The 22,345-nt window shown below is 39.2% G+C and overlaps 1 protein-coding gene across 4 annotated transcripts in view; it reads left to right on the plus strand.

Moving 5' to 3' along the window:
- RAPGEF4 (Rap guanine nucleotide exchange factor 4) overlaps positions 1 to 22,345 on the plus strand; it is a 148,727-nt gene that overhangs the window by 77,425 nt on the left and 48,957 nt on the right. For 3 of the 4 annotated variants that reach the window (XM_040069376.2, XM_040069378.2, XM_040069380.2), the window contains 4 exons: positions 16,093 to 16,146; positions 16,442 to 16,548; positions 18,148 to 18,269; positions 19,705 to 19,888. In XM_040069376.2, the coding sequence (XP_039925310.1) occupies positions 16,093 to 16,146; positions 16,442 to 16,548; positions 18,148 to 18,269; positions 19,705 to 19,888 (467 nt within the window). The remainder of the gene's footprint in view (positions 1 to 16,092; positions 16,147 to 16,441; positions 16,549 to 18,147; positions 18,270 to 19,704; positions 19,889 to 22,345) is intronic. The other variant, XM_040069377.2, reaches the window with a different exon arrangement.

Genomic DNA, 22,345 nt, shown 5'->3' on the forward strand with positions numbered 1-22,345 from the left:
AAACCCCATAGTCTTTTACACATATCAGCTCCCTGATAACCTATGAAATATCTGTGATCCATGGTTTCACTGTGTATCCTGAATTCTGGAGGTCCTAATGGCAGTTTCTACTGGAAATGGTTTCTTCTGCTGTGTCTAATCACATGAGTGAGCAGACAAATAAAGACCTAGCCAGAGTAACCTCAGTATGAAAGCTGCACTTGTGGAGAGTGCTTCTCATTTGATCCTCTACAGGAACAAGTAGCATTGCACTGTGGAGAGAAAGAAGAGAATCCTTGGTCCAGGTTGCTGCATATTTACCTGTGTACATGTCAACTTAATTCTCTTTAGTGCATGCTTGATTCATTTCCAGGATTCCTGAAGCCCTTTCATGAATTTGGATGAAAACAATACAGTCTTTCTGTCTTTTTCTTTAATTGAGGAGTTTTCATTGTGTTGGTTCTAATGATAAATAGAGCCGCTTACAATGATAGGGAGAGTGGTAAGAGATGGAGGCAAGACTTCTCTTGGTGGATGAATTAAACCTTTTGGAAGCAAGGGCAGAATTTTTCAAGCTACAGGACCTAAAGGAATACTCTATTTTAAATTTCATCCTTGTTTTCTAAAAGCAGTAACATCAGAGTACTAAATATACATATGCGTGTTTCAGTTTTAAAATATAGAACAACTTGCCACATTTATCTCTTGGAAGAAGATGAATAATGGGAAAAATAAGTGACTAGCATCCAGTAACAATACAGTTGAGTTGTCAGCACCTAAAGAGGAAGCCTCCCTTTCCTGTCACAGCTGTAAAACACTGCAGAAGCAGCTACTGCCCTTGACTCAGGAATGGGGCACTGAGCTTGGAAAAGTGTGTTTGCATTTGTATCCTGCTTTGAGAGCTGCAGTGACTTTCTGAGGCAGTGAAACTACCTGCACGATCCAGGTCAGGGTAGTGTGGGTTTTGTCATGAGGGAGGAGTGAAAAGCTGAAAAATGAGAGGTATGGGAAAGAGAGAGACTTCCTCTGTTACCAGCAGAATAATCCATATACTCAAGTCAATGCTAGTGCTAACCTGTATAAGTTTTCAGTTTCATTACTTTTACATCTGAATATTAATATATATGATCTCTACAGTATTTTTTTGAATGAAGCATCCCCTTAAAATGTTATAGTTGTTATTTTGATGCTCTCCGCTTATGTTGCCTTTCATTTTTATTCTTGTATTTATTCAGACTTTATTGCAGTTCGTGTGCATTTTAAAACATTGAAATTCTTGTTTGTTTTGTGTGCTTTGATGCAAAGCAGGGATGGAGTCGTCTGCTACAAAGAACTTTCAGTCAGAGAAAAAAATAGAGTGACTGCCAGACAGAAAGATGCTGGTTCACTTTGAACATCTTAAGGCATGAGATTCATGGTTGTTCATATGTTTCTAATGAGTTTTCTTACAGGAGCTTATCAGTCCTTGGTGTGATAATTCTAAAAGACACTGAAAATGGAAGAAGTTCAGAAATCAATAGAAATACGCAAAACTAAGTGATATTTCTTTGTTAAAATTCTATTTTGGAGAAGATCTAATGCAGCTGACCTCTTTCAGTGTATCAGTGTAATCAAATACTAACCCATCTGATTAACCTCACAAAAGGGTCATGGAGCTGCTTGGGGTAGCACAGGGAAGACAGTTTGGCTAAAGAGACGTTTTTCCTTTCAGGCTTCTCTTGCCTAGCTGAATGAGTGTTGCTATTGTAGTTTACATAAATAACCTAAATAATGGAAAAAATAACAGAAATTCCCAGAAAATACTAAAATTTGTAAAGTACACAGTATTGTGCATTAGGTGTGGGACCATCTTTCCCCAGGAGCATCACTCTCAGTTCCACTTGTCTGAGGACACAGCCTATTACCTTCTCTGCCAGTGCTGGCAAAGGCAGTCTGATAATATGTATTGTGGAGCCATATTTGATTACTCTTGCTTCTTGACTGTGTTTTCTTTAAGATTCTGTCCCAACCCCTAAAAAACATGCACATATGCTCCATTTATCTCTTGCAGTTGAAAGGCAGGAAGAGTGGGTAATTATGCTGAGAAAAAAGATAGTCCCTTTCAAGGTTCACATCTTCAGACAAGTCAAGCGTATATGAGTAACACATTTGGCACTTATATTTGAAACAGCAAAAGGAATTTTTTTTGAATCTTGTAATTATTTTCTCAAGTTTGGCAGAAAAATTGGATCAAGGATCTTAAAATCAGATTCTTTCTAGGCACTCATATCATCTCTCACAGAGCATTTTGACTGCCTGTCCTGCAGTGCATGCTAGAAATGGGTATTCCACAAAGTCAATTATAGTTCTGAGCAAGTAAGAAGTAATCAGTGTGCCTGATCTGATCATTTAGCAGCATCTTTTTTGGCTTCTGTATGAATGACAAAAATTTGAGAGGTTAATAAATAGTGGGAAAAAGCTGTCCAGTGATTTTTCTTGTCTTAGCTAGTCAGGAGCAGAAGCCTGTTGTGCTGGCTGCACACAAATAGCACCACAAGTGTCCAGTTTGTGGGGCTCATTGAGAGCCATTCCAAGTCAGAACTGCAGAGGCAGAAATGTCACATCTCTACAGCAGAGCTGAAAATGTAATTGGGACTGTTAGCACCCATGATGGTTAAGGAGCAAGTGCTGTTGAGGTATTTATGATTTATGACTCATTATTTATTCTTTTTGTGAATCTCCTTCTGAAGGAAGGCTTGGCACAAGACTGTGAATGTGTTTGATCTTTGTGTACTTTATCATCAGCGGTGCAGCTGTCTTAAAGATAGCAGTTAGTGAGGAAATGAAAATACATGTAGCTGAGTTAAACAGAGAAATTAATACTTAATTTAGGCTCCCAAATATTTTTTTTTTAAAAAAACAGCTTGTTTCTAATACAGCTTGTTACATTGCTTTTAATTAGGATTACTCAGATACACTTGTTTTCATCGTAGTAAATGAAATTATATATAACCAGTTTGTTTAATAACCTTAAATATTAATTGGACGGAGAAAAAGCAAACTTAGCAGAAGAATTGTGATTATGTCTTCATAAACCTCCAGTACTGCTCTGTCCATCCTCACTCTTTATAGTAGTTGACTTAAAATTTAAGAATCTGAGCCTAAAGAAACACCTCTTCTCTCATGCCATTCTTTCCTTGTAGCCTTTTGCAGAGTGGCTCTGGTGGTTACTTTTCTCCCAAAGGTCTTTTCTGACCCAGCCCACCTTGGAGGCTCCTGAGCAGTGCCTTCAGAAGCAGAGGTAGGGGAGAGTGGCTGTGCAACAGGAAGATGGGGGGATCATCAGCTCCGGGAGCAAAGCACATTTGTGCCCAAGAAGAGCCATGGCTTTATGGCTGCCCTTCCACAGCAGCTTGCAGTGACCTGCATCAGGGCTTTTCCTCTTCTGTGTGTCCTCTCCTGTGTCTCTTCTGTCAACACCCAGCTGTGTGTGCCCTCTCTTCTGGAACACTGATGCTCCTGCTTGCCTGGTGGTAAGGGAGCAGAGCTGTCAGAAACACAGAAACCTTTTTTCTGGGTTTAACTTTCTTCAGTTTTGGCTGAAAATGAGGTTCCTGGCCAGGGCCAGCACAAGGCACAGGATAGGGCCTGGATTTGAGTCTGCTGTGATGTGTCTGCAGCTGTAAACGTCTGACCTCAGCACAAAGCTCTGCTGGGTCTGACAGCTATGGACCGATGCTCTCTCCTGCCCCAGAGCTGGCAGTTCTGCCTGCGTCAGCTGCGCAGGAAGCAGAGGGAGAATTGGCAGGGAATTGCTTTGTTAGGCCAGCTTGCAGCTTTCTTGCATTCCACTGCTAAATTATAAAGGAACCTCTGTGATTTCAGTCTCCTATGTTTAAATACACATTTGTATAATGTATTCCTGTTAGTTCTGTAGTATATACAGAGGCAGGCAAATATTTGTTCCCCTCTCCCTACCACCTCTCCAGTTGTCTTAATTGTGATCAGAGCTAGTCTAGATTAGGGATTTTCAGCTTGTAATCTGCAGGCTGTTCCAAATGACACTGAGAAACAAACCTGAGAAATGCCTATTGTCACTGGCTGAGCAATGTTTCTTATCTTGACTGACAAAACTGTAGGGATCCACAAGATAGAGGAGCCTGACAGCCCCTCTTCCCTTTGGTTTCCTGTGATTCAGTTCAGATTCTGCTCAGTGTCAGTGTTAGCTGCTGTGCATTCCAGGACAATGTTGGAAAACTGTAACAGTAAGGTTTCTGGCATTCCTTGTGCTGTAAATACACAGTCACTGCCACAGCAGTCATAGGCCTGTGTAATGGAATGGCTCTCCCATCTTCCTGGTCCAAACTGGGGGAGAGGAAGCCAGGGGCTACCTAGCTGGACCTCCTGAATGGTGCTTACTCTGTTCAATTATTTCAGTGTTCCAGTCAGCGTTCTTAAAATGCTGTCTTTTTTGGTTTGTGCTTTTCTGCTGTGTATTTTTGGGTAGAGAACCTGGATTTCGCCTCAAATGTGACCTTGTGGCAGTACAGACACTGGACAATCTGCAATAATATTGGCCTTCAATACACCAGAAGTTCCTTAGGGCAGGATGCTTTTTCCTTTCCCCAAGACAGGCTCCTATTCAACTGCCATGGGGAAGCTGAAGGTTTCTACATTATTATGGAAATCCAGGAGTTTTTAAAACACAAGTTAGCTGGGAATACTGTATGTATATTCAGTATTTCTAGACAAACTGATTTCGATTACAGTGAGTTTCTCTGGAGCAGCATTTTCACACCGTGGTTTGCTTCATGTGGTGCAACATTCATTATCCCTTACACAACCCACTAAGAGTCAATAAAGAGTCAATTAAAGCAAATAAGATTTTGAGATTATGTTTAGAAAGGGGAAGAGTAGTTGACAGATGGCAGGGACAGAATTTCGGCTGGACAAAACAATACTTCTAGCAATAATATGAAAATCAATGCCAGCATTGAAGAGAAGTGGGAAAAAGGGGATAAATTACAAAATACATACAATAGATGCTCTTCCATTTCACACGGACAGGGCTGGTTCTGTGATATCCCTAAAAGCCAGACATCACAGAATTTACACAGTTTGGGCTACATACTGAGGGAGGTAAAAAGAGGTCATCTCTTTCAGAAACATGCGATGCTGAATTGGGATGTAAAGAGATGTCGTTAGCTAGGGAAAATGTCAGGTAGAGTAATTTTGCCTCTCCATACCCGTCTTGGGTTAATTACAGCAGTTTTCTGTGTGCATTTGTGGAGCCAGGTTTTTTCTTAAGTTGCAATAAAGATTCATTTAGCAACAGAAGCATCTCAGAGTGTGTTTAGAAAAGTCTGTCCCTTACTAGTTAATCAGGGAAGATGGGCTAAATTCAAAACAAGAAAAAATGTGAACAAGCCTAGTTTATGTAGTAGCAAGTTAGGCAGTAGCAAACTCTGTAGAAAGTTAGAAACAGAGAAGCAAATTTGCAAATATGAAATATTTACTGTTTTCCAATTAAACTCATATTTCATTGTAATTGACGGGAATTAAAAGTATTACTCTTTTGCTATTAAATTGGAAAATATCTACTGTTCACACAGATGAACATTAAGTCAATGTTTGTATTTTATTTACTGATTATTCTCAATGTGTTATGGAATTAATGTGAAAAACAGAGCACATTGATCTGTCTTGTTCAGATCAATAATTTGATTCCAAATGCCTTTTTACCTTTTTAATCAATACAATTACTGACACTCTGTGTAAAAAACACTGAATGAACTGATTAACTAATACAGCAGTTATGGTTTCATTTCATGCTAGTTAAGTGTGTGAGACCATAATTGTATTTTACCATAAAAATGAAAAGAAAAGCCCTTATCCTACGCAGTCTGAGAAACTTCGATGAGATAGGGTAGGTAGCACGGTTCAGTACATCAACACCCACCCTTTTGACAAGATTTTTGTAGACATCAAGGGAAATAGAAGTTTTAAGGCAGATAAGAAGGTTGTTTTGTGGATGTTTGTCAAGAGCAGAATGCATGTCTTTTCTACTGACACACAAATATGTAAATTAAACCAATGCTTGAGGGGGTTTTTTATGTTTATGTCAGAAGACTTAAAACCATTGAAGTAGAGAAGTACCTGGGTGAAAGAATGTTTGTGCTTTTTGTAAAATATGTTCTGATCAAGCCATCAGTTTGGGATTTCTTTCCTCTGTTTATTTTCATATACTACAGAAACAACCATTTACCTTTTTAGGAAATACATTCCATGTAGTTGGAAAACATCAATATAGATCAACAAAAATCTCTTAAGAAGTAGGACACCAGAAGGTGTTGCATTGGATATTGTTAGATTATTCCTGTTTCATTTTTAGCAAAAAATGATTTCTGGAAAAGATGACAGGAAGAAGAAAGAAGGATTACATAGGGAAGCTGGACTCCTTCAATGTTTTTTCATTTCATGTACTTTCACACAATGCACTGTCCTGAATTTGGAGAATAAGGAACATGAAATCACCAGAATAAGCATAAAACAGGTTTAAATTAACTTCTCTTTCCCACTTTCCAGAGGCTTTACCTTCTTGCTGACCTCCCCAGGGAATTCAGGAGGTAACCTTCAATGTCCTCTAGCCCTGTCTCACTTTGAAGACTCTTTCTTCCTGTGTAAAAAATCATCGTAAAGTTCCCAGCATGAGTTTGTAGACACTAGACTCCCAGGATTCCGGTTGCAGCATTCAACAGTATTTTCAGTTTCTTATTCTCATTGTTTGTCAAAGTTGTGAGTAGACACTGTTGTCCCCATTTCACCATGGAGAGGTTGAAACACTCAGAGGTGCAGTGACCTGTGGGGATCACACAGTACATAAGCTGCTGTCACCCAGGAGACGGTGGTCCTCTTGCCTCACTTAGGTAGTGTTTTGACTACACTGAAGTCAAGAATTTTACCACTAATTTTAACGGGTTCACAATTTCTAACATAATTCACTCTCCATCCAGGTTTTGGCACCCTTATGTTTGACATGAAATCACTTGATCTAAAATTTCACTGCCTCGTCCTCAGAAGGCAGGTCTGGCAATCTGGATGTGATTGAAACCTAGGAGAGCTCATCCAATCCTGTTTTCTAGACAGAATACCTTCTGGGAGTCTTGAAGGTAGGAGATGCTTGCCAAAGCTAGAAGGGTATCTGGAAATAAGTGAGTTAAATCCTCCAGAAGCTCATTAATCTTTAACATCCGTTCAGTTTGTCTTTCAAGTAGATGCTGTGTGCCTAGAGCATACATGAGGGACAGACCTTAAAAACTGGTAACCTTGCTGCCTAATATTTCTTGTACTTCTGAAGTATTTGTCATTATAGCTTGTTTCTAAAGTAATTTCAGGTAAACATATTTTTAATGCCATGGATACTAAGAATCCAGTAGTTTCCATGAGAGATGAAAGAAATATTTTATTCTTTCATAGGTTAAAGAAATGCAGGAGGGGAAAAATCCTGACAACACTGGCCTGAAACTCATTATGATAACTGTAGTCACACCTCTATCAGAATATTGGGAATGCTCGCAGCAGAGTTAGCATTTTCTGACATTTTATTCAATGCAGGCAGTGTAGTTATAGCAGCTGTTTCATTGTTGCGGGGAAGTAGAAAAATGACGGGAAAATAAGACATCATTAGCCATATTTTGGGGGGCTTTGTGCAGTGGTCATAGCCTATTTCAATATTCTTTTTCCCTTTGACATTCACAGTGAAGTGTCATTTTTGGTAATGGCTGAATCATTTTGTGTTAAAAGGAGGGACATTTATAGTTTGTCAAGGAAACATTGTAGAAGTGTTAATAATGTGAATTCAATTTAACTTGCTAAAATAAATTTGCTGCACTGAATATTTGAAAATTTAAAGAACGCATTTTCCTGTTTATGCTATTAAAAATTGTAGATTACTAAAGAAAAGCAATTATAGAATGTATTTTAAAATACAGCTAGTCTTTGCATTGTATTACATTTAAAGAATATAGATATTAAACCAGTCATCATTACTCTGAATATTTTGATAGTAGCCCATTTGCTGACAGTATTCAAAGCATTTTACAAAGGTAGAAATTATTAGTATTCCTCTCTCCAAAAAAAGGGAAAATGAAACACACTGTGATTAGGTAATTTATGTAAGGTCATGCAGTCAAAAAAAGCAGAATAAAACTGGGCTGTCTTTAACCACTGGCCCTGAGAATTTCTACTAGGCTATTTTGCTTGGTTTAGATAGTTTGTAGTTAGATTATGGGTTTTTAGATTACAGGTGCTATAGCTATATGAAAATCAGAAAAGATTTTAATTTCTCCCCTAATTTTGCAAACGTCCTATGACTGTATGTTCATCCATTCACTCATTCCCATTCTCCCCATTTCGCTGTTTACAGATGTTTGTTAAGAAACTAGAATAGTTGTATTCTGTGAGCATGGGTGGCTTGAAGATCCTTTGGTAGAACAATTTGAGACTGTCTAGACTGATCCTTTTAAAACAAATTATCTTCTTGGGTAATTTTTCCTTTGTTAGTTGCCAAGTAGTTGTTAATTGCTAAGTCCCCTACAGACCTGGTGTGAGATCAGTCATTGTCAATTTTGGACTTTTCCAGTTAGGAGATGTGAGCAGGTACTTTGCTTTTTGGCTGCCAGTGCTGTCTTGTGGAGCACAGGCTGGTTCTCCCAGCCGCTGCATATGTTTGTGGGGAGACTGAAGAGGAGAAGGAATTGTTTACAGTGTGATAGGAGTGATGATTGCATTTCTATTTCCACTTTTTTAGTCTTCTGAAGCAGTAAATCTCCCTTTATGGACCATTCATCTAAGAGTTGGATTTGATGATCCTTGTGGGTCCCTTGCAACTCAGAATATTCTGTGATGAGCTGTGATTAAATGTGACTGTCTGGGTGGGACCCAGAGCTCAGGCCTGGTACCATGTCCCCACCTTCAAAAGTCCCCATGGCAGGGAGTGTGTGCCAAGGTTTCTTATGGACCGTGCACCTTGGGGGGTTAGAGGTCATAGATTGTTTTCTGACGACAAGCATTGGTCAGTACATCAGCATATTCTACACAGGGCTACTCCAGAGATCCAGTATAGGTTAATATGGCCACAGAGCACAGAGTATTCTGTAGGAAGGGACCCAGAACGATAGAAAGTCCAGCTCCTAAGTGAATGGCCCATGTGGAGATTGGCCTGCAACTTTGATGTTATTAGCAGCATGCTCTGACCTGCTGAGCTAATCTCAGGGGAATTCCTACAATACAATTACATTTTCCTTCAATTTTTGACAAAAAATTTTATGACAAGATCTTTGGTCAGCTGTTTCTCTTGTGTTCAGCAATCTGCATTCAATAAATGTATTGTTTCTCCTATAGTATCCTAGCAAGAAGTTGGTACAGTCTGCATAGACAGTCTTTCACTGCAGCTGGAAATAGGACCAAGATACTCTATCTAAGACGGTTTTCCAGCTGAAAATGCACTCCAAAAGCTGTGATCTTGTATGCTCAGCTTTATCCCTGTTATATAGTTATTCTGTAGTGCTGGAAATAATGGCCTGTATTGGAAAAAGAGTCATTTCTGTACCATCTTCGGAACTCTTATCTCTGCCTTTGGTCTGAACAGCGTAAATAGATGACGTTACAAAAAGCTTGAGAAGGAATGGTGAGAGTAGAAGTGGGAGGTGTTGTGTGGGAGGGCAGTGGGGACTCTGACTAGTTGTCTGCTGTATCCTACTGTCTGGCTATGGTTTTGTCATTATTGTGGGAATGGGGTTTTTTTGTATCTTTTATTTCTTCCCATGTGAACCAGATAGGTCACTAGAAGTCTTCTGTGAGATGTATACAGAGATACTCAAAAATGTTGGTCAAAAATGTCACTCATCAGAAGGCATCAGGAATGATTTGGAACCAGTAAGAGCTAAAGATGCTCTGCTCCCTGAAATATACTTAGATGAATCAGATGCTATGAGCCTGGCTCCAAATTCATTGAGTCAATTTGGGACTTCCTAGTTATTTCAGTGGGATTTGGATTAGACCATAAATCATTAATAGTGGTAGATACTGAGGATGTAAAACAAACAGACCACTTGGTGATGTGGCTGTTGCTGCTGGCACCTTTCAACGTGTGTGGCTTTTGTCCTTTGTTTGTTCTGGACCCCCCAGCCAGCCAGCAGGAAAACAGATGTCACTTGCAATTCTTTTCAGTTCCCCAGTTGAAAATCAGTTGAAAGGGATCAACAGCAGTGCACAGGTTTATCTGATCACCCTGGTAACATGCTGTGGTTAACTCCAATCAATACCTAAACTCGTTCTCTGTTCAGAGATGAGCTACACTGAGGTCATGTGAAAAAAGAGTGATTCATTGGCTTTTACGTTATTTCATCTTATTTCTTTATAATACACATATCCTGCGTTTGCATTTTTGAGTAGTAAATTAAGTTCCCTTCATCACTTGATTTTATAGATCCAAATTGCTATAGATCTAAAGCATTCATTCATATGTAAAGGCTCAGAAACATCCCTTTACAGCTATTTAACAAGGGGAATAGAAAAATCTATTTTTGTGAGACATGTTCTTGGATTTTATTTAGCAGATTCAAATAAGTTGACAAATACAGATCTCATGGTAGGTCACTATTATTGTTGTTCATTTTATTATTTATTTGTCTGCATATTGCTCAGTGATGTAAGAAACACCAAAATAAAGACGGGCCCTGCCCTGTAGTTTGAAATCTAAGGCCTATTTCTCCACAGATTAAATGTGTGCATAAAATTATACACTTGAATAGTCCTATTTAAATCTGTGGTATTGCTCTCATGCATAAATATTTGATTCTTGAAAGGAATGGAGGCTAAAATTATTACTTTGATTGCTTCACCCCAATTTAAATAGGGAGGTTTGTGATTGGCTTTGTGAAGGGCTTGTTTGAATGGCTCAAATGTGAATTCATAAATGTACAGATAGGGAGTTTGTCAGTGTTCATGCTAAAAGTCTTTTTACCACAGTTTCTCACAATAATTTTCTGCTTTCCCTATCGACACCAGCACCTTTCCCTTCTCCACCCTCCAGATCCGTATGACCTCCTGCCCTACATGGAAGATCAGCAGGTCATAGCAAACTGAGTGTGTGGTACTGCTGTGTTGCTTTATCTCACACTGAAGGAAAACTAAGAACAGATACACTGGTCACTCCGATGGTCAGGAGATGAGTAATGGATTGTGAAGTGTTGTTTTTGTTTAGATTGTAATTGACTTGCTTATCTGAGCTCTTTGCCTGATAACTTTTCCCTTATTCAGAAGTCTTGAAAAATGGGATCATCAAGGACCTCAGTGCCACATGAATGTACTTTAGTCTCGTTAATTCTCCAAAGATACCAGGATGTTAAGAAGTCAGTGAAACACTCTCTTCATTCTCCTAATTCTGCTGTTTTACAGAGAAAGGTGGTGGTTGGGTTTTTTGGTTTTTTTTTTTTTTGCTGTTGTTGTGGGGGTTTTTTTGTTTTGGTTTGGTTTGGTTTTTTGGGGTTTTTTTGGTTTTATTTTTTTTAAGTGTTTTCTAAGCAATCCTTAATGAAAGATCCGGGATTGTAAAGATTCACAAAACAATTCTTGGTCTTTAGCCAAGTAGTGACTGCCCCCTCTGATGGGAAGTTGTTGCTGGAACCCTGTATCTCCTGTTAACTAACTGATGTTACATTTCTCTGCCTTTGAAATATGTTTTGCCTTTCTATAGCAAACTCAGTCCAAGCCCTGCATTTCCATTTATTGCATTTCAGCTAATCACTATTGCAGCCAGAGCTCACTACAGCAGCTTTGAAAGGCTGTAACTTTGGGGACTCTTGGCTGGGCATGTCTTTTGAATAATGATGGCATTGTCCCTCAGGAGGAATGGCTGCCCTGGGAGCTCTATTACTGCCTCTTTAAGCATCACCCTGTGGCTGAACTCATTTTAGACTTGTAAAGGTGTCCTCGAAAATTGCACAGTACCGTGTGGTGAGGCTAAAAAAGCGCTGAGTCCATCGCCAAGCCACATGCACGCTATAGCAGTGTCACTCTGGGCAGATTCCTTGTGTATCCTCCCAAAGATGGAGGAGCCAGACCTCTCTGGCAACCTGCCAGTATTCACTGTCCACACTGTGAGGAGAGCTTCAGCAGTGCCTAAACTGAATCTTTCTTGCAGCAATTTTAATTGTTTCCTGATCTCTGCTTGATGGACTAGGCCACTTCTTTTTCCTTTTCGAAGGCCTTTTAAATCTGAAGACTGTTTTATCACACCTCTGCTAAGATTTGCCTTTCCTTTAGCTCAACAACTTTGATTATTTATGTTGTGCTTTCTGATTATCCTTGTTGCATTCATCAAAATTCTGTCCAGCTGGTTTAGATGCTTTTGGAGTAAAGTGGGCAAATGAGATGTAGTGTTTTTTATTAGGTCTTACCTAGGCTGACTAAAACAGAACACCATTATGTATCTAATATGTTACTACATCCCAGCGCAGTATTTGCTGCTTTCACACAAGTATGGCATTGGATATTCAGTTGTGTTTAATATTTATATACTTAAAACATTATAAACCTTTTTTCCTTTTCTGTGGTACTGCACTAAGACACTTGTTCCTTACCCTGTCTTTGTTTAGCTGATTCTGCATGCATCAGAAATATAGTCATCACTCTGTGTTGCATAAATGCATCATTTTTCAGACCAGTGTTAACAAATGCTTCATGTCAACTTATTCTGCAATGTATGTGCAGTGCCTGCCATCCTGAAGTCTTCTGCAGAATCAATAAAGGTGTATTCTGCTTCATTCCATGTTCTTATTTAATATTATCAGATGTGATATATTCTTGAACGCTGTTTTTAGAACAGACCGCTGGTATGACTGCCAGTTTGACTTTGCTTCACTGCTGACTGCTTTCAAAATGAACTTTTCCAACTGACTTTGCACCTATCTTGTAAGAATTTAGTCTGACTGTTGCAGAAGAGAATATCTGATGAGAAAGTGCTAAAGCCGTACTAAAGGGTTGGAAATCTACTGGTTTTTTTGTCTAATCTATCAATGTTGCTACTCAATCATGAAAAAAAAATTAGATCAGTGTGACATGACCTGTTCTTGTTTAATATGTGTCACATGTGACTCATCTCCCTGCTCTTTTCCAGGTGCTTACAAATGGACTTTTTCTAGGAAGATGTTAAGCTGACATCTATATTTTTTCAGCTTCTCCTTTTCCATATTTCTGTCTTCAGCTGCCTTCCTTAGACCCCAAGTGTGGCTGCTGATGGTTCAGAGATGGATGCAGCCCTCTTTCAGTTTCTTCAAGCTCATCAAGTTTCCTGCATGAAATTCTACAAAGCCAATCTGAAAACAGCTAATTTATGTTTTTGGGGTTTTTTCAAGGTTGAGATTTTACTCCTGTCACTCTACTACTTAGGATATTAACCATCTCTCTGCCACTGATCTTTCTAATGAACATTGATTCAAAATAAATCAAAAGTTTCTGGCCTTCTTGAACTGTCTGTAAATAGATTTCCCTCTGTTAAACAGTAGCTCAACTCTGTGTGTTTTCTTTGTTTTTACTATTAATGTACTTGTGGAATTTTTTTCTTACTTCTTGACATTTCTTGGCAGGTCTGTCTCATTTTATACCTTTGCTTTTCTAATTCTGTACTTTGTTATTCAATTTCTACTTGCTTTCTCTAGACCCCCTACTTTCTCATTTCTATGTATTTCCTTCTTGTGTGTCAGTGAAGAGCTCTTTCTTTAGCTTAGTCTTTACCTCATCTTCTAGTTAAGTTCTAGTATGTATTATATGTATGATTAATACTGTTTTCTTTAAGTAACTGCCAGCTCCCATTAACTCTTTTTACCTCACACTTGTTCCCCCATGACCCACTCCAGGAATATAGCTATCAGTATTCTGTTTTTATGGAACCTTTTCTTCCTAGTCCATTGTGTCTGCTTTGATGCTCTTTTTTCCTTCTGTAAAGTTCTGACACTGGATCATTTCACGATCACCTTCACCCAAGTTATGTTCTCTCTTTGCAGCTGATCCTTCTGTATTGGTCAGGATGTAGGTGAACAAGCCTTCCTGCTGCTTTCTGCAGATTCTTGTGCTGTGTCTTAGCTTTCACCTTGGGTTTTTTTCTGTACTTTTGGGTTGAATCAGATTTCTTTCAAATGCTGTCTTATATTCTGTTTTGATTAGGTTGGGAAATTTATTGAAAATCTTGATTCATGTTCAATTTTTCACCTATTATTTATGTATTTTTGTTAAAACTTAATTGAAACTCCTAAGAACAAAAATGTGCATTTTTTTTTGCTGGTCTGTTGCTCTAAAAATCTCCTGTATTTTTTTGTCTTACACATTTTATCTCTCCTCTAAGCATATTCCTAGCTAGAATTAAAATCTGGAAGCTAGATCGAGTGTATTGTACCTATTTGAGATTGTTATTCAATGGTTTTGTTTTCACTAGAGGCATCTTTGAAAAGATTTCTGCTATTCTTTGCATATGTTAACTGCGAATCTAGAGCAGATTCCACACAGTTCCGGAAACAAAGAGAAATTGAGAGATGTGCTGCTGCTCTTCTGGCTGCACAGAAATGTTTGGAACTTAAACAAGGTTATGAAAAATTGTTGACTTATTAAATGAGAAAAATCAAGAAATTCATTTTAATTATATTGACATAGGCTTTTCAGAGACTTATTGTAAAGTACGAATAGAAACAAAAAACTTTGTATTGGTTTCCATATACAGGCCTCTATGTTAACATTGATTTCTGTCATTTGCTCCCCTCATTTTCCCCTTCCCAGCTGACCCATAGTTTCCTGCTGCATTCTTAGCTCTTAGCACTATTTGATAGCTACAAGGACTTTGTCACATTGTTAAAATCCCGTGGGAGCTAATGGACAGATGCCCAGTTTAAGGAAACTGGTACCTGGCAACCCAGATGTACATGGCTCCTGTTTCACCGTACTTGTGCCCTGGCTGCCTTGGCTTTGCCCTAGGGGTGTGAGGGGACCGTGGCTGCCATGGGCCAAGGTGCAGAGTCTTGCCCTTGTGGGAGGGCTCTGCTCAGCCTGATCTGCTGCCAGCAAGCCCTGAGCAGCAGCCAGAGTCAGCCCTTGTGTCCTGTCTCCTGACACCGCACACTCGGAGTGAGTTTGGTCCGTGCCGTTAACTGCCAGGCCCAACAAAGCCAAAGGTCTTCCCATCACTCTGAGGTGCCTGCTGAAGTTCGGTTTTGTTCTCCTTTGTCTCCATTTCTACTGTCCTTAAACCTTCCACTTTCCTTTTCCCTCTGTGTTGTGCCATGTGCTCCCTGTCTCCCTCTTTCACCTGTTCGTTACGTGCCTGTTTCCCCGTTTCTCTCATCCCCTTCTCTCCTTCTCCCCTGTAGAGCCCCGATGGTCTTCCCTTTCACTCTTCCCTTTGTAGAGCCAAGCCACTCGCTTTGTTCTTTTCTTTTCCCTTCACCTTGGACCTTGTGAAGGTCCTTGCCTGGGTCCCAGCGAGTGGCCTGCATACCTCTGCATTTCAGAGAGCGGCTACAAAAGGGTTGCCAGCTCAGCCTGGTGGTAATTTAGAAAACGCAGATAGCGGAAGAAGAGCTCTAGCTCCATTCCTGTTTCTTGTGCTAGGCTGTAAGGGAGAAAAGAGCTGAATAGAAAAAGGTGCTGAAGGAGGAGAGAATATCCGTGGTGGGGGGCTGAAAGCAGTGTGGGGGAATGCTGTTGTGCAGGAGCAAGAGCTAACTGTGCCTGTGTATGCTCAGATCTGGTGTGACGTTCGGCCATTGCCCATTTCATTAGTACTTTACAAAGTTTAGTACGGGTTTGTTATTCATCTTCATATGTCATGTCACTGTTTTAATTTGCTGAGGCTCAACAACCAAGTTTGCCTTTAGGATGTCTTCAGAAGCTTTTTATATATTCATATCTTCTGGGCAGAGCTTGGACTTCTACATTATTCTTGGTTATTAGAGCTTTTTTTTTTCTTTTTTTTCCATTTTTTTTCTTTTTTTTCTTTTTTTTTTTTTTTTTTTTTGACTTTATTATTTATTTTATTTTTATTGTCAACCTTAAAAAATTATTTAATTTCATTTTATTTTTCAGACACCTGTTATTGATCCTCACATCCCACATCATCCTACTAAAACCATTACACAGGTAATAGAACATAGGTGTGCTGTAGACCCAGGTCATTAGACAAATTGAAATAACTGTTTCCAACAGTGTGATACGAATCAGCTGAAGTGATGCTTCCTGTTAGGTGTGAGAAGTATGTGAAACTTAAAATCCCAAATATATATTACATTGCTCTGCAAAAATAAGCCTCTGTGCAAGACGGCTTTTAATTCAGGGAAAAGAGCATTTGTGTTTTATTTTGCAGAAAGCAGTACAGAGGTTCCAGAAAGTTTAAAATCTCTGTCTTGGTCTTTTTTTTTCCTCCATGATCACCAAGGTTCCTTCAGAAAAGATCCTTAGAGCTGGAAAGATTTTGCGGAATACAATTCTGTCCCGAGCTCCTCACATGATAAGAGATCGTAAATACCATCTGAAGACTTACAGGTGATTGTATAGAGGTCTCTGAATTTTTATGCCTGCCATTCTGTGATTTGTCATTTATGCCTTACCACACTTGGAGGTCTCAAAAGGTCTGAAATTATTCTGTGATGCTATTTGAGTTGGATGTTATGCAGTCTTTAATGGGCCTGATAAATCCTTTCTGAAGTAATTTGACTGGAAATTGAGTCCGTGATTGTGAACAGAGCATTCACATACAAAAACTCTTCCAAAGTTAATAGCATAGTTAGCTGGAATATTCTGTGTAGCACCAAGTTAAAATGTAGATTCTGTTCTCTTTGTATATCTATAAGACATAATAGAAAAGTTCATTAATATATTATATTCCTGTACGGATTGCTACAGCAGTCTTGCTCACTGTGGCGTTTTGAAAATTCACCTGGTGAGAAACATTCCTGATGCAGATTTGCTGCTCCATTTAATTTTTTTTTTGGTGTATTGCCAGCCTCTCTTATCTTCCTGCTGGTGGCAGCACAGTCTTGCTGAAGTGGGATAACAATGGCACTTGCAGAATAGAAATCTGCCTGCAAGGTGTCAGGATCTACCTACTATTGGCCTAGGAAACAATCCGTTTGTTTTAGTTTCTAATGTTTAAATCAAACACTACAATGTTCAGAGTGTTTTTAAATAAAAAATATTTTTAAATATCTGAGTGTGTCTTTTTCTAAGCAACAAATCAATACGTTGCTGATCTTCACTTGAAATAAATGCATTGATTTTCCATATTTCAGCCCAAAATGTATTTAATGTAAAAAGGCATTTGGCGCTTGTGAGTTGATTCAAGAATATCTCACAATATAACATTGCTGATTGTTCTAGAAGAACAAAAGAGCATATATCATAAGTGAGGAGCAGTGCTGGTCCAAACAACTGCCCCATTTTCTCTTACACATAACTGGGAAAACTCTTACTGTTCTTCTGAGCTAGGGAGTGTTACGAGAAAGAATTTTACTAAGTGACCATGTGGCTTTTTGCATTTTTAACCGGTTTGGGTGTTCTCCAGAACTTGAGACCTGCTGTTGTCTGCCTTGGGGTCAGTCAGGAGGTGCAAAGTGACCAAGACCTCACATGCGAGAGCCTCAGGAGCGCTCTGCCAAAACCAGTGTCTCCAAATGCAGTGTGACAGAAGTTTGGTTACAAATGCAGGAACACCCTCACAGTACTCACTCTTCCTGTGGAGGCTGCATTGGCATAACTTTTACAGTATTAAATTACTGTTTTCATGCAAGATTCTGAAAAGCATGATGTCTTGGTATCCCATGGAATACAGAGTTTTCTTTTGAAAACTGGGATGGAGGTTGTTAGACTGGTGCTGCAGGTTTTGTACCAGGTGTCACAGGCTCTGTTTGATCCTCTGAACTCTGCCTTTCCCAAAACACTTGTTTTGCTAAGGTGATCCTCTCAAAACTGAACACCTTCACTGGTATTTCATGCGTGTGCATGTAAATGGTGACATGGGGTTTTCTACAGGGAGATTTTACTAAATCTGTACAGAGTTTAAGGTGTCACAGTTGTTGGCAGTCACTTTGTGCAGTCTCTCTCTTGGCTAGCTTCCTTTTTAATTGCTGTTTATCTGTCCTTCAGGCAATGCTGCGTGGGGACAGAACTAGTTGACTGGATGATGCAACAAAGTCCTTGTGTCCATTTACGAACCCAGGCTGTTGGCATGTGGCAAGTACTGCTGGAAGAAGGTGTTCTTAACCATGGTAAGATAAAGAAAATCAGTATCTTGACTAAAATATGGGTAGTGTGTGACATCAGCACCTCTGTAGTTCTTTTTCGTGAAGGAGCTCATGAGCCCAAAAGAAATGCCTCAGAGCAGCCTGTTCATTCATAAGTGCAACACACAGGCAGTATTTGAATCCTGCTGCCTGTATACATTTTAACTTATGAGCATATTGCATCAAAAAAAGAACAATTTATAATGATAACTCTAATTTTACTCAGGAGTACACTGACATTTGCTTATATTGTAAGAACTGGGTAGCACTCGGGCCTAAAGCAAGGGATGTATTACCATACATAAAACTAAACTTCATCGAAGATTTGGAGTATTTAGAAATGAATGTGAGTATCTTTGTTTGCTCAGATCCATCATTTTGGAATGATTTCGATTGGTTTTGGAGGGGTTCCCAAATTCAGCACACCAGATACTCCAGTGCAGAAATATGGGATTTTATGTTAGCTTTCTGATTGCATTTTACATTGACTTTCAGTTTCTATTTGGCAGGATTTAGTTGGTAACAGGATATTTCAGTCTTCAAAAGTGTAGGTTTCTAAACCAATATTCATATTTGAAGCTTTGCACGTACATTTTTATTAAATGTAGAAGAGCAGCTCTATTACAGTAAATTTGCATTTATTGTCTGTTATGCTTCCCATATCCCAGGGAGAATTTTCCATACTGGGAAGGCAGATTGTTTCCACTGCTCCCTTACCCTAAGGACTCCAAACTGAATTCCTGCCATATATTCCCTTGAACTCTCAGTGGCAAGCTATTGCAAGCTGCATCACAGTACTTAGCTCAACACATCACTCTGACTTGCTTGGAAGACCAAGGGTTTGTCCTTTGCAGTATCATAATGTTACTTTAGAGGTCTTCTTCCATTAAGTTATTCCACCAGGACACAAATCAATGAATTTGCCCCTGGGATTATACCTTGATGGTACACATTTCTGCTACCTCACAAGGAGTTTAGTTGCTTTTACTATTTTTTTTCAGCCTCTCTAAACATGCAGAGCAAAGTGTTTTTGCTAGAGAATACCTCTTGGAAATTCATAGTGTAACCATTTCCCCCAGTGTAATTTGTTTGTCTAAATGAACTAGTTTGAAACAATAAGAAAACAGAACTAATAAGAAAAACCCCACTTGTGCGCACACACATGTATGTATACATACCCACAATACACTTATATCGAAGCCTTTTGGAAAGCATTTGTAATAAACAGTTTTAAAGTGTACCATTCAATCTACATAACTTGGACATACAGGAGAAATAGTTTCATGCTCTTACAGTTTTTCTATAGCTTTCTTTCCCTTCTTAAATAATCTATCTGTAACAAACATGATTCTACACAGATCTCTACAAGGCTTGCTTCATTGAGGAGCGATCAGTATTTGATGCGTTGTGTCATTTTCAGTGGACCAGGAGCATCACTTTCAAGACAAATACTTGTTTTACCGATTTTTGGATGATGAGCGTGAAGATGCCCCTCTGCCAACTGAGGAAGAGAGAAAGGAGTGTGATGAGGAGCTACAGGATACTATGCTGCTTCTGTCTCAGATTGGGCCAGATGCTCATATGAGGATGATTCTCAGGAAACCGTAAGCAGAATAATGATTTAATATTATGGGTCTTCCTTGTGACATGGAAACAAGAGAAACCTACATTTATCATCAGCCTTTTTTTTCAGCCAGCTTTATAGTGACTTCAAAGCAACCAGTATAAACTCTGTTTGACCCTCTATTGAAGGCAAGCATTAAGCAAGGTAGGGTTTAGTTGCCACGGCAGACATATTTTACTGCTAATTAAATGCACTGAGAATAAGGAATAACTTAAGCTCACCTTCAGGAAGATTTACTTGTAGGGAGCTAGTCAAGACAGGCAAGTACACAGAGCTGGATCCTGCTTCCTTGAGGCGATTGGCAAAGTTTGTCTTTGCTATGGGACAGGAGTGGGCCCTGTCTACAGTATGACGTTTTTCAGAGTAAAAGATTTTTTGAGTCACATAACCCAAGTGGTTGTTCCTGTTCTGTTTCCATCTGTATCCTTTCCTGGCTCCATTCTTGTTTAGATCAGAAGCTCATTTTGACAGCACTTTTCCAAAAACTTGCTAAAAGCATTGAATTTCAAAAAGTGCCATCAAACACTTGTGCTTATAAAAGCAGGAAACACTGCCATGCAGCAATAGTTTTAAAGTATATATTCTATTTCTTCTCCTTATTAGAGATCTAGTCAACACAACCAAAGGAGCGCTCGCGCCCAGTCACACAAAATACACGGACAACCAGACTGAGAGCATGGTGTTTCCATACTCCTTAGATAGTCATGGAATTGAGGTCTTGTTTCCTTGCAGACATGTCCTGTGCCTTTTCCACTGAGGAGCAAAAGTGAGCTTTTGCACCTCTGAGCAGAGAGCAGTCATTTAGACACTGAGCAATGTTGTGTGTGCTGGGACCCTGCACCCTCCCCTTTGCCTCAGGCCAGCTGAGCAGCTCATCTCTTGGACAATAACCCTTTTGGTTATTGTGGGTTTTAGCTGTCTACGACATTTGCTTTCTGTCATGAACTTCCAGAACATTCAATGTAAGTTTACACTAGCAGGATAAATACTGATTGTCATCTGGACTGCTTACAGAGAGCTGAAAGGCTGGGAAGATGCTGGAAAGTACTGCTCTTCTCTCTGTGTCGTCACTTGCACAGCATCACCTGAAAGAATACTAATAGGTGATTTTTCATGGAATATGGTGAGGAGAAAGGTTTTCTCAAGACTGAGATTCTTCTGACATCTTTCCCTATCCCTGAAAGTGCTTATTTTTGCAGCCCTTTGCTCACTGAAGTAAGCTTGTACTGCCAGGGACCATATTAACTGTTCTAGTATTCAGTTTACATACATAATGATTTTGTTAGTTGAAAATCCTCTCTGGACTGAGCTGCAGCAAAGCTGTTAAAATCTCCATGAATCCTCAGAGTCCTGCTAGTTTTGACTAGACACTGTTACAGCTGCCAAAAGTTCAAAGGAATTGTCAAGGCTTCAGAGATGCTGACTCCAGCTGACCTGAGCAGGACCCACAATTTTCAAACCAACACAGCTGCATTTTATAACAGTAACCATTTCCAGAGAGGTTGCAGAACTCAGATAATTACCCTGAAAGAAATAAGACAATATTCTTTGATGAGAAGATTACTTTGAGAATTTGATTGTATAATGAAGCTGTTGCTTTGAAAGGTACTTTCTATTGTTCGAAATCTGAAAATCTCTAACAAAAAGTGTCACTTGTTTTGACAGCCAAGTTAAAAAATTCTCTGTTTATTACATTAACTGCAGCATTTTAACTGTCAAACTGTGAAAGAATGTTCTATAGTTTAAAAAACAGAATAGAGCTCAGGGAAATTTTTGGCAGGCTCTTGTTGCTATTGTATTTTTTTTTTCCTTTGGAAACACATATACTGAATGTGAAAATAGCTTTTTGTAAAGTAGCAAACATAGCTCTCTGCTCCTTGTAATGGCTGGAGCACAGGTGCAGACCTTGTTCAAGTCCATGTAAAAATTACTCTAGAATTAATACAGCTCCTCCTTAAGTATTTCCCCCCTTCAGTATGAAAATGTCCTGATGGTAAACCCTAATTTAATAGGATGCTGTAATACAAAGCTAAACACAATAATAACAGGAGTCTTTAAAGACGACATATATTCATCAGACAACAGTATTTAGCTCAGATAATGTTATGGGTTACATTCTTTTTCAATGCCCTAGCCTAAAGTAAGTTAGCAGTGTAACTGAAATAATAAATCTGTGTTTTATGTTCTTGGTGGCTTCACTTAGCCCATTTCTTTCTTAGTAGAGAGCATTTGACACTTAATCACAACGTTATGAGGTCTCTGATCTTTTCCCTTGTTCCTGTTATCTGACAATTTTCTGGTTAGCTGTATAATAAAAATAATCAATGACACTGCTTGGACATACATGGCTTATCAATGGCAAAATACTATCTTATTGTCAACATCCTAGTCACAGAGAAGCTCTGTCTGTGACCTTGGTAAATTCTCCAAGCACTGA

The sequence above is a fragment of the Hirundo rustica genome, chromosome 7 (genome assembly GCF_015227805.2).
Source record: "Hirundo rustica isolate bHirRus1 chromosome 7, bHirRus1.pri.v3, whole genome shotgun sequence".
Taxonomy (NCBI): Eukaryota; Metazoa; Chordata; class Aves; order Passeriformes; family Hirundinidae; genus Hirundo; species Hirundo rustica.